The 12,697-nt window shown below is 38.3% G+C and overlaps 1 protein-coding gene across 2 annotated transcripts in view; it reads left to right on the forward strand.

Moving 5' to 3' along the window:
• Positions 1-12,697, forward strand: part of MDN1 (midasin AAA ATPase 1) — a 140,073-nt gene that overhangs the window by 56,538 nt on the left and 70,838 nt on the right. For both annotated transcript variants that reach the window (XR_012508730.1, XM_074368618.1), the window contains exons 32-38: positions 1,181-1,325; positions 3,127-3,256; positions 7,081-7,299; positions 7,965-8,162; positions 9,567-9,775; positions 10,458-10,580; positions 11,901-12,098. Coding sequence is in view for 1 of the 2 variants with exons in the window: in XM_074368618.1 (XP_074224719.1) it covers positions 1,181-1,325; positions 3,127-3,256; positions 7,081-7,299; positions 7,965-8,162; positions 9,567-9,775; positions 10,458-10,580; positions 11,901-12,098 (1,222 nt within the window). In the remaining variant the exon portion in view is untranslated. The remainder of the gene's footprint in view (positions 1-1,180; positions 1,326-3,126; positions 3,257-7,080; positions 7,300-7,964; positions 8,163-9,566; positions 9,776-10,457; positions 10,581-11,900; positions 12,099-12,697) is intronic.

Below are 12,697 nucleotides of genomic sequence, written 5' to 3' on the forward strand. Positions count from 1 at the left end.
CCAACCATCTGTCATAACTGTTGGGCAAATAAAAAGCACTGGAGAAACAGAATGACTATTTACCAGGAATAATCGAAATAGAAGATTTTACTGTGCAAGGAAAATAGTAAGATGCAGGGTTTGTTGAGTTTGTTGAGACTAAGTGGCTTGGTCATCTGATTAGAAAAATAAACCATTGTTTCTCCACTTACGACTGGTAATTTTAAAGCAAAATACATTACAATTGTGAGATAGAAAAAATTTTATCACGAAAAGTAAAATAAATGGAACTAAAACCAAAAAAAAGCAGAAAACCTCAAATCACTGTGAATTTTGATCAACACCTATCTCTTTATTGAGGTATAATTTGCATATTATGAAATGTATCTGTCTTAAACGTGTAATTCAGAAGTTTTAGTAAATGTACTGAGTTTTGTGACTGCTACAGTCCAGTTTCCATCATCCCAGTAGTATCCATCCTGTGCATTGATTTGGTTTTGGTGGAGGGGGATTAGGTTTACTTATTTATTCATTCATTTTAATGGAGGTGCTGGGGATTGAACCTAGGACTTCGTGCATGCTAAGCATGTACTCTACCACTGAGCTATACCCTCCCCCCTCCTTCTGTGCATTTACAGTTTATCTTTGATGCCACCTCCTATCTTTGATGCCTGAGTAGTCCAGGCAACTACTCATCTACTTTCTGTCTGTACGAATTTGTCTTTTTAGGGCATTTCATATAGATGGTCTGTTCTCTGACTTTGCATCGGTGTTTTGAGGTCCATCCATACGTGGTATAGCCTATATCATTAGTGTGTACCTTTTTATTCCTAATGATATTTCATTGTGTGGATAACACCATATTTTTTATCCATTCATCTCTTGGTAGTATTTGGGTTGTTTCTGTATTTGTGAATAATGCTGCCATGAACATTTGCATGTAAGGTATCCATTTCTTAAAACAAATCTCTTAATAAGGCATAAGTGGAAAAAAGGAATTCTGTTTCCTCTGGTCAGAACTGTTGTTCCATTACACAGGAATTGGGTCATTCTGAAGTTTGTGGTAGGAAACCATTAACTAAAATGAGAGCTCAACACCGGAGTAGCTTTTTGTTTTTTTTTCTTTTTCAAGAACACCGAAGACTGCAAAACAGAATACATAAGCCTCTTCTAATGTTACAGTCTTCAATTTTTCTTTTAGTGTCCTTGAAGTGGAAAGGTCTCTGTTACTAGCTGAAAAAGGCAACATAGAGGACAAAGATAATGAAGTGGAGCTGTTGACTGCTGGGAGAAAATTCCGTATCTTGGCAACCATGAACCCTGGGGGTGACTTCGGGAAAAAAGAGGTAAAACTGTCTCCTTGAAGCATAATTTTCTACTTTTTAATCTCAGCTAACTGGCACCCATAAATACAGTATATAAAAATGCATCTGGAATTTTATGTTGGGTAAAGCAGAGTAAAAGATAAGAATCCAGAAAAATATTTTAGAGTCATCATAAGGTTGAAAAATAATTCTAACAGATAAAACATTTCTTTATTTGATGTCTTTTTTATGTGCCTGAAATTTCATTCTTTCAATCACTTTGCCTGGCTTTTTACATTTGTTACCATAATATTCTCATGAGAGCTCTGCATGGAAGTTATTATCATACTGGTTTTGTGAATGAGAATAGTTAAGCAAATTTATTCTCAAGCTCTGCTTCTAGAGTCTACCCTCATAAACATGAGCATGGAGATACGAATTTATTTTAAGGTGACAGAGAAGCAATCACAGTCAGGATCCTTTTCTGGTTTGCTGGTGGAGCATATCCATTCTCCTAGGGGTCTATGTGGGCCACCCTCAGACTGTTGGTAAATGGCAAGGTGAGGGCGATTTTTTCTGTTCAGAGGGTGGTGTGAGGATCCAGCCAGCATGGGACAGCCCAAACTCCATGGCTTCCAGGCTCGTGAAGCTCTTGGTGGGGAAGTCTGTGCTGTATGTGGGACCCTCCTCTGTCAGAGTTAGGTAAAGGGTACAGTGGTAGTAGGTCAGGATGATGAGAAGAAACTGGTTGATCAGGAATGAAAGCAGTTAAGATTCTTGGTAACTTGGTGGGTACCTGAAATGTGAAAATGATATTTGGGGCCTGCTTATTATTAGTACCATAAGAGGAAGGATGTTCACTGTGCTCCGAGAAATGTGCTGAAGAGAAGAAATAAAATATCTTACAGTTTCAAACAGAGTATGAAAATGGGCTCCTTGGCAAGTGGAAATAACACAGAAAGGTCTCATTTCAAGGTTGTATATGTTAACTTGCCTGTTAGGTTAGCTTATTTTTTTTTTTTCAGTCAAAGATTGCCAGCTTTTACCTAAGGAAAGCTACCTTTTGGGTTTGTGTGCCTTGCTGCAGAGTAAGTAGGCTCCTGGAACCAGAGGCCCTACTTGGCCAAGATGGTGCTGAGCAGCACGTGCACATCCTCAGGGTCTTCACTGAGCGGCTTCTGAGTCCAGGCATTGTTCTTGGTCCTGCTGTGCTAGATCAGGTAGATGAAGGATGGAGTTGATCTGACCAGTAAAAGGAAATCGATGATGAACTTTTGTGAATGGGGGTTATCTGACCTAGGGGGAAAGGTAAGAGGAATTCAGACTGAGGACGAAGGCCCTGAAACTGGAGGGACTAAACAGTCCTTTCCCATACAGGACCTAAATTATATATACCTCTTTATACGTTCACTCCCTTTGAGCCATGTCAGAGTTTTCTCCATCTACTTTAGACAGCTCTTCCCTATGGGATGGTAACGTTTACTTTCTCTAAGCCACCGGTTAAGTAGCTGAAGGTAAAGTAAGGGAAGGCCTTTGCTCAGGGGAGAGTATTCTGGCTTGAGAGTCATCCACTGCACCACTTACTCTATAAGACCTTGAAGTTCTGTACCATGATTATAAAGAAAGTGACAGTAATACCAGCTGGGAGTAGTGGAGATTAGGGAGATGACATAAGGAAGGAGCCAGGACAAATAGGGGTTTGACAAATTACATATAGTAGTAAAGATAATAAAAAGAAGCATCTGGTACTTGCCAGATTCACAGCTAACGTTCTTTCAAAGGATTTGTTTTCTAGCTTTCCTCACAGGTATTAAATTCACATTAGAGTTTGTGTTCTTCCTAGCTATCTCCTGCCTTAAGAAACCGTTTTACAGAAATTTGGTGTCCTCAAAGCACAAGCCGTGAAGATTTAATTCAGATTATCAGCCGCAATCTTCGCCCAGGATTGTCTCTGGGCAGAACAGATCATAGAGGTGAGAGTTTTCAGGAGGTGGTGGTGGTAATGGGACGGGGGAGGTGTGTGTTGGAGTGAGGGGGCTAGGACATTAGTTGTATGTGTACGTGGTGTGTTATAAGGGGAAATGGGAACAAAACACATGTAAAGAGAATGTCATACTGGCCTGTTACCTTCCATTAAACCACCCCGTCTTCACATTGACTCTTTCATTGGGTTATTAAATTTTAGCTTTTTAGATTGTTTCACTTGTTGGCCATCTTTATAGATAGATATATTTATTGGTTAAAGGAAAATGTGGTTTAAGTTTTAATCATTACCATTTTTAGAAAATGTTTATAGAATTTTAAATACATTTCTTTAGTAGTCAACTAATTTATTATTTCACTTTTTTATTTTTTTATTTAAAGATTTTTTATTATGAAAAGTTTCAAACATAAGGAAAGTAGAATAGTATTTTAAAAACTCCCATATACTTATAACCTAGATTTAACAATTCTTAAAATATCCAGTAAGATCCAAAACATTATTAAATGGTTCTTTTTTTTTTTAATTGAACCTAAATTTCCTTGATATATACATATTCTTGGCATTGAATGGGCTAAATTTAGGACCTAGATCTGGTTCTAAGTCTTAATACAAGCCTTAATCCTAGTTGGTTTGCGGATCATATAAAGAATATAAAAGAATGTGCTTTTTTGAGATTGGGGTTCATGGATATGTTCAGCTTTTTAAAGGCACACTGAAGCACGGCTTCAGAAATAATAGGTAGGATAGCTGTGGGGAGCAGGTGCCTGGAATCCAGCCTCACCTGTGGTATGTTAGGAAAGATCAGCCCCTTGGTTATCTGAACAAAGACTTCCCTTTAAGAAGGGCCCTCACTGAACTTCAGCATTCACAGGTGTTGTCTGAACAGCTGGAGTTCCCCAGACCCCAGCAATATCACAGTCACTCAGTGGCACAGAATTGACTAAGCCTTTGGTTCCCAAGCTCATCTGGAGAACATGTTTAATTACAGCTTGCTGGGCCGCAAACCCAGGGTTTCTAATTCATTCGGTCTGGGGAAGGGCATGAGAATTTGCCTTTCTAACGGGTTCCTAGGTGGTCCGGTAGTAGTGATCCACAGCCTGCATGCAGAACCTCTGACTTACCTTAGTTGTGTGCAATTATGGTGAAAATTCGAGTAAAAAGAAAAGGAGAAAATAGAAATTGTTAAGCTGGCAAGGTTTGTCTTTTGGCTCTGGGTGGGGATTGGTCTCCCAAGGAAGTAACCACCTATGTATGGGCTGCTGACTTTTCTAAGGTGTTTGGATTGTGATAAGAATGGCAGAGCATGCAACTGCCCTTAGGCTGCCATGTTTGCTGCGTCATCAGTGTGCTTCATGTTTCATTGAATGAACGATTTCTCCATGGGTTGTAAGCACTGGGGCCCCTCGGACTTACCTCTGAGCCTTAACTACTTGTCCTTAAGAAGCCTGTTTACTCCAGTGTTTTCTAGGCCATGTGGCAGCAGACGTCCCTGGGGAGGCATTAGAGACCCCGAGGGAGCATGGAGAGTGGGGAGAAGTGGCTTAATACTTTTTATCAGTTTTATCATTTGGAAATGGACCAGGTTGGCACAGCATGAAAACATTTTTTAAATTGTGAAATACAAAACAGGAAACTTGACATAGCTTTCCTCCCGATTTTCTCTAAAGACGTATATGATTTATTGAATTTAACATTTCAGCTATTATGAATTCTAAATTCATAAATACCTATTTAGAATACTTAAGATACTACTTCATTGTCATAATCATAAATACTACTATGAGTACTCCTTACTTTCTCTATTATTTTTGGTTCTATAGTAGTATTATCCATACATTGATAATATAACAAAAAAGATTCTGTAATTAAATCTTCTGTATTTGATGTATTGATGAAATTGATTTTTTTAAAAAAATTGACCTACGAAGGGCATGTGGGCTGCTTTTTCCATTCTCAAACTCTTATAGACCAGTATTTCTCAAAGCATTCTCTGTTTATTAAAATGACATAGTCACAGTTTTTCCAGAGTTGTAGGGATTTTTGGGGAGGTGTTTTTAGTTTTTGTTTTTTGTTTTGTTTTTGTTTGTTTGCTTTTTCTTTTAGTTTTTAAACAAGGAATTTAGTTAATTTTATTTACTAAAAGAAATAAAAGATGCTCCTAACCTAAAGTATAACCCGATCATTTACTTTCTCTATAAAGAAACACAAATTGGATTTTTTTTTAATATAAAAAGGGCAATACAAAACCCACAGAAAGATAAACTCTTCTGTTGACTGGCTCTACACAGATTTCCCTAGTTATTCATTGATTTTGGTAGATCTCCTTCGCCCACCGCGAGCTTGACATTACAATTTGGCATCTCAGAAGCACACTCATCACAGAGTTGAGTTGTATTTCTAAAAGTGGAAACAAGGAACTTCCTAGCTCCCGTTGATCGTGGCCAGATTGCTCTCTAGAAAATCGGTTCCATTCACAGTGCTACCAGCAACTTCGTAAATGTACCTGCCCAGCACAGTGCTTCCAATGTGGAGTTTTCATTTTTTAAAATATAACGAAACCTGTTATTTCAATTCTGAAATTTCATTTCCTTTAATTACTAGTGACATGGAATATTCTGTGTGGTTTATTTAAAAGTAACTTTCGTATACTGCTATTCATTTATTTTTGGATAATATTCTTTAATACGTTTATCACATAGGTTTCTCTGTTCAGATACCTTTAATACCTATTAATATAATTAATTAATGTTAAAAAATATATGAACCCATCCCATCTGCTTAATTGCTGACGATCTGTGTCTTCAATGGTTTCTTTAATTCTTCTTTCTTAAGGGATGAGTTATTCGATTTTCATTAAGTCCTTGATTTACCTCAGCTTTATTCCACTCTGAAATGTGCATCCAAGTTCCCATATTTAATATCCAGTTATTGAAACAGCATTTAACTTCTTTCCCCAGTGTTACTAGGCTTTCCCCCATGAGTTGTCATTATAAGTTCTTAAGATTTGTGGGAGGTTTTTGGTAATTAGTATTTTTCTTCTAACCAATTTGCAATGTAGCCTGAAGGCTGTGACTGTAGAGTCTGCTTTATATTACAGCATTGCCGAGTCCTCCTTTTCATATTTTCCTTTTAAAAAACATTCTTTGGTATTCATACTTTTTAGATAAATGTTTACTATTGACTTCAGAAGTTACGTACAGTGATCTAAATTCAATTGGCATTACTTTGAATCTCTATGCATTACTTAAGTATTTTATATGAAATTATGAAAATTAGAATAGTCATTTAACTTGAATCATGATATGTAATTTGTGAATCCTCTAATTTGCTGAATTGTGATGGATGAATAGATGGACAAAACAAACAAAAAACCCTGGGCCAAAAGCCACTGAAAATGTGACAGTCCCCATTCCAGTGAATCAGTTTAAAATATGATTTGTATATTTTCTAAAATTGTATCTGAACATGAACCAAATGAATACTTTTTTTCTTTGAGAGTTTTCAGGGCATCTTCTTAGCCATTAATTCTCAAGTTTTCTTTCTGCTTTTCTTGTTTGTGTGTTTGGGTTTTTGTTTTGTTTTGTTTTTGTTTTTTGGTAGGGGTAGAATGCTGTTCATGAATCCTATGGGAAAGTGATTAAAGCTGTGGACCTCGTTTTCTTAGAAAAAGTTATTAATGTACATTTATAAAAATTTGCATATAATCTCATGGAACATAGACTCCCTTTAGAGACTATCTGTGGCCCCCAGGTTGCAAACCCCCATTCTGGAGTCTTCCTAAATAGCAAATACTTTTACTTCCTTATGTCTTAGGGGCTGACATAGCTGAGGTGATGCTGGATTTCATTGACTGGCTGACCCACCAGGAGTTTGGCCGAAGATGTGTGGTCAGTATCAGAGATATCCTGTCCTGGGTTAACTTCATGAACACAATGGGGGAGGAAGCTGCTTTGAAAAGGCCAGAGACCATCTCCACTGTGACGTCTTTTGTCCACGCCGCATGCCTGGTGTACATAGATGGAATAGGTTCAGGTATGTTGTCTGTTACAGATGAGAATAAGGGTTAGAGTGTAGGGGACTACGAAATGGAGCAAGACCTCTGATCTAGACTCCTCATAGAATCACTTTAACATTTCTAAGACTCATAGAGGCTCTCCTTTTCTTTTACCCTTTTTAAGAGGTGATGGGTATAAAAGATATGCCAAAGCTTTTCATTGCTAATAGACCAAGCAAGGACTTAGTAAATGTGAAGTCGTGATTACTATAGAGGGAAGATTGGTGGGGATGTCTTTGCTCCTGAAGAACCAGACATTTCTTACCACGAATGGTCATTTAGAGTTCCTTTAGTTCTTTTAAGTTTACTGTAAGTTTTATTAAATTCAGTATTTAAGTTGTATTTTTCAGCCATGAAAGTAGAAATACAAACCCACATGATTGAAAGTACCACGTTGGTTACTCTTTTCTCCAGGCTGATGTATCATGGCGTGACTGGAGTGCTGCTGCTGAGTTGGTGATCTGGCAATTGTGGGAAAGGGGAGTTAGACCTCTTCTTAGGACTGCTTACACTAGCAGTCATATTTTGGCTGTAATTCAGCCAGGCCTCCATTTTGCAAGGAGCCTACTGTAGAGTTCCTGCTGAATGGTTGTGAAGCTTGGTGCCATGCTGTTGTGTGATGGACTGATCCTCTTTCTTTTAGGGGTAACTTCCTCTGGGTTTGGTACAGCACTTTTGGCTCGCAAAGAATGTCTGAAATTCCTAATCAAGAAACTTTCCAAGGTAGTCCGACTTACAGAATGTCAGAAAAATGAATTGAAGATTTATGACAGACTCAAAGCCAAAGAATTCACTGGGATAGATAACCTTTGGGGAATTCATCCATTTTTTATACCAAGGGGTAAGAATGGTTTTAAATAGATGAAGATTCTCGTCTTGTGGTTCACAGATAATTGATTTTTATTGTGACTTTAATTTTAGTATATCATGATTATTTTTGAACTAATTATCTGAATTAGAATCTGACTTGGCATAATCATAATTATGTGAGTGGTTAAAAATATATAACTGACATGTAAAATAGGAGAAAATATAGTCTTTAAGATATGAATAAATTATCCTATAAAAATGCATTTACTTGCCTATTCTTGGATGCTCAAAATAAGAGCTTTCCTGTAGTGATAATTCAGCCCATAATGTTTCAACTATAGAACCTCATCACCTTTAAACAGAACCCTTGAGAGCAGGTATTATGTCATTCATCTTCCTGTCCCTGGTATCTGCCTCATAACCTTGCAGTCATAGGTGTTCAGAAAATGTCTATTAATTGAGTGAATGGATGAACAAATGAGTGATTAAGTGGGAAATGCAGGTGGGTTTAAGTTCTATTCTTTGCTCTCATTCTAACTAGGTTGCCTCTGTCAAATATTTCAGTGAAGTAGTTGTATTAGATACCTTTCTGAGGCACTCTGGATTTCTCAGATTGTTGCTTTTCTAGCAAGGTCATCTGTTTCTTGTCCCTTCCTTCCTCTCTGGTTAATAATTGTTAAGTGCCTGAAATGTATAGAGATATAGTGGCAGTTACCGGGGATTCAGTGTACCAAGCTGGCTCAGGTCCCTGGCTGAATGGAACATTGCCCCTTTCCCTCTGCCTCTCCCTCTTCAGCGGTACTATCTCCATCCCTGATGGGGTCCCAACGATCTCACCATTAGATCCCATCATGGTAGTATGCAGTTCTTGTGTGGGAGCTGTGTGCCAGTAGCCTGGCTTTGGGGTGGTCCTTGCTTCCATAGCTGAGGTAATAAATATTTCCCTAGCCCTATGTGACTGTTATTAGTCCTGCACTTCAGCTCCATTATGGGTTAAGGATGCACCCTGGATTGTCTTGGTGGCCTAAAACCTTTGGATGAAATTGTTTATATGGTATCATTTGCTCTGTATGCCTAGTTTCCACGTAAGTTTTAGGAAAATACAAGTACAAGGTAAATTGTGCAAGTTCATGCAATAATTGCCAGTGTAGGTTGTGAAAGGAAAGACATGCGTGCAATTCTGACCTATGTGTATTTATATAGATATAGCTTTAGGTGGAGTGGACATAGTTGAAGAAAATATGCTGCTGGCTGTTCCTGGAAAGCATTTTATGGGCCCAAAAGCGAGGAAATAGTGAAACAGGGCTAAGTGTTTTCATCACTGATGGCACTTCATCGACAGTGTACTTTGTGGATTCTTAAAATCTTGAGTTGATATATATGTACGATTTGGTGATGTCCAGCTTATATGTGGTTTTTCTTTTCCCCACTTAAGGACCTGTCCTGCACAGGAATAATATCGCTGACTATGCACTCAGCGCAGGCACCACAGCTTTGAATGCCCAGAGGCTTTTAAGAGCTACCAAACTGAACAAACCTATCCTCCTGGAGGGCTCCCCTGGTGTGGGCAAGACGAGCTTGGTGGGAGCATTAGCAAAGGCTTCAGGCAACACCCTTGTCCGAATCAACTTGTCAGAGCAGACGGTAAGCTTAGTCACACTACAGCTGATGGAGATGGGTATAGGGAGTAACTTGTTTTTTGTCTACTTACAGTTTTCTAGTCAGAAAGAGTTATGACGTTGTCAATGTCTCAAATATTTCATGGCGGTAAAGGCCGCAGCTTCGTGACCTTCCAAACTAATTCTCCTCCTGGGTTCATTAATAGATCACATCTGTAGTAGTGTTCTCTCTGGATGCTTTGTTCTAATTCTCTTTTGAGAGAGAATTACCCACTTGAGTATTTATTGTAATACAGCCCCTCTTTATTTTTATATTAGTGATAAAATGACCTTTAAACAATCTCATGAAAAAAATGGGACAGAGATGACAAATTGAATGATACTCTCCTGGGTTGGGGTGTGGAAGCAGGGCAGGGGGCTAGTTTTTTTTTAAGCTCACTAATTAATTTCCAAATACAGCCGAAGTTGAGAACGATTGACAGTGCTCCAGCTCCAGTTGATAAGTGCTTAGGGTATTGTGATGAGAAGATGCTTGGGGCATGTCTGGGCTCCTGGTAAAGAGTCCCGGGGTTGATTAGTTCTGTATTGGGTATAAGAATAAAAAATGGCACAAGGCCCAGTATTTTTTATTTTAGAGTTAAGGTCTTGAGATCTAGTTAGTTTTTTATGTAATGTTGGCTTTTCCCCATTTCTACCCACTCTGAAAGGACATCGCAGACCTGTTTGGAGCAGATCTACCTGTCGAAGGTGGCAAGGGAGGAGAGTTTGCCTGGCGCGACGGCCCCTTGCTGGCAGCCCTGAAGGCAGGCCACTGGGTTGTGTTGGATGAGGTGAGAGGAAGGCCTGTCTTGCCAACCACAGGATCCTGAGTGTGAGGAGAGGTCATACTTTGTGTATGCCCTTCGAGGGCATTTTGCAATGCATGATCATGCTGTTGGCTAGTAAGGGCAAATTCTCCAATGAAAAGAATCCTCCATGGTTTCTTTCAGGAGTAAGAAAAGTCACTTGTCAGAAAGCACATCCAGAAGCCTCCTGCCTGTCTTGAGGAGACATGAAAGAGAAGGAGGGGGTTTTTTTGTTTGTATTTTTCCCCTCAGATTTTTTTTTTTTTTTTAAAGATGTGTGATAGAATAATCATTACAGGAAAAAAAGAAGGCCTCATTTCAAAGCTTAAGACTACTACTGACCATGCTTGTATTTTGTGAAAACGCATATAAGGACCACAGGCGTTCTGGCCTTGCGGTCCCACTGAGGTTGCTTTTAGGACTTGACCCCTATGGAAATACATTGCAGAGTTTGTGCTTTGAGTGCTTCTGTAAACATAACACTTGAAATTCTGTTATAATCTGGTGGTTGTTTTTTTGGTTGGTTGGTTGGTTGGTTTTTTGGTGTTTTTGTTTTTTGGTTGTGTGGTTTTTTTGGTTTTTTGGCCCATTTATGTTTTAGTGATTAGCATTTCACAGTCGAATTTTTCCATATTACGTAGAAAACAACCAGAATTCACATCTTTGAGCTTTGAATCCAGCATCTGAAGACCTCTATTCAGCTCTTTTCATTTCTGGCACAAAAACTCCTCGTATTTGTTCCTGTTGTTCACAAAACTATTGGTGTAGTTAGCTGTGTAGGTCCGCTTTATGTAGTTTATATCATGACTTTGAAACCTGTTTAGAGATTTTATTCATCATTTGAACTGGGAAAGATATTTACTCAAGTAAGTATGTAACGAACTATCTTACCTTATCTTTACAAATCCCAGAGTGAAAATGAGATGTCTGGTATTGGCAAGTTTTTTTTTTTTTTTTTTTGGTAACCTGTGATTTAAAAAGTATTCCAATATAGTTACAGATAACAGATACAGTTTAATTTTTGAGAATATTTTAACTGCTTTTTAAAAAATTTAATCTGAATACTCAGTTTACTTAAAAAATTATATTGCTATTTTATACACCCCAGATTTCTCCAACATATATGTGTGAAAGTAAAGGGATGAATACATATGAGCTCAGCTTAAGAAACAGAATGTTAGCAATGTTGTTTGAACTCCCTCCCCTTGAAGATAAGACTGCCTTTTGTGCCTGTTATTCCTTTGCTTTTTGCTATAGTTATAGTGATACAGAACATATAATAAATATATACACTTTCTTCTCTAGCTGAACCTGGCTTCTCAGTCAGTCTTGGAAGGACTCAATGCTTGTTTTGACCACCGAGGAGAAATCTATGTTCCTGAGTTAGGAATGAGCTTTCAAGTGCAGCATGAAAAGACGAAGATTTTTGGGTGTCAAAATCCTTTTAGACAAGGAGGTGGGAGGAAGGGCTTGCCCAGGTCTTTCCTAAACAGATTCACTCAGGTAAGGTTTGCTGTTGCCCCAGAAACCATAGGTGGTGTCAGGGCATAGTAATACTTCTGGTAGACAGCTGTTAGGATGCCCACTAGGAGAATGGGAGAGTCTCAGTTTAACAATCTGCTTCTCAATTTCATGTCTTTATACAAAGGTACCAATGTGACTGATTCCCATCGTCACTTCTCTTCTGGTGTGAATCCTTTGTCTTAGGTCTCAGAGGACCTAATGTGTTACCAGCTGGGGGAAAGTAAGATCATCACAACTTGAGGATTCTATTTCTATGCTTAGGGACAAAAGTCAATCTTTGACCTTTTCAAGGGTCTATGTGATCTGTTAGAACATTAAAAAATTATCTTACAACGATAATCATGCATTTTAATCTAAGAAAAGTGAAAAAGTACAGAAAAGTACCATGAAGTAGAAAAAATCCAGTATTCTTCACACCAAAGTGAATCACTGTTAACATTCAGTATCTTTTCTTATTACCTTAATTCTTATTTGCAGCAGCAGGGGTTTTCTACATCTTTTTTCAAAGTTTGGCTAATCTGGTGGCTTGAAAATGCCTCATAATAGACATCAGCTTTCCTTAATGTCCCTGTTCTTTG

Source organism: Camelus bactrianus, chromosome 8, assembly GCF_048773025.1.
Source record: "Camelus bactrianus isolate YW-2024 breed Bactrian camel chromosome 8, ASM4877302v1, whole genome shotgun sequence".
Lineage (NCBI taxonomy): Eukaryota > Metazoa > Chordata > Mammalia > Artiodactyla > Camelidae > Camelus > Camelus bactrianus.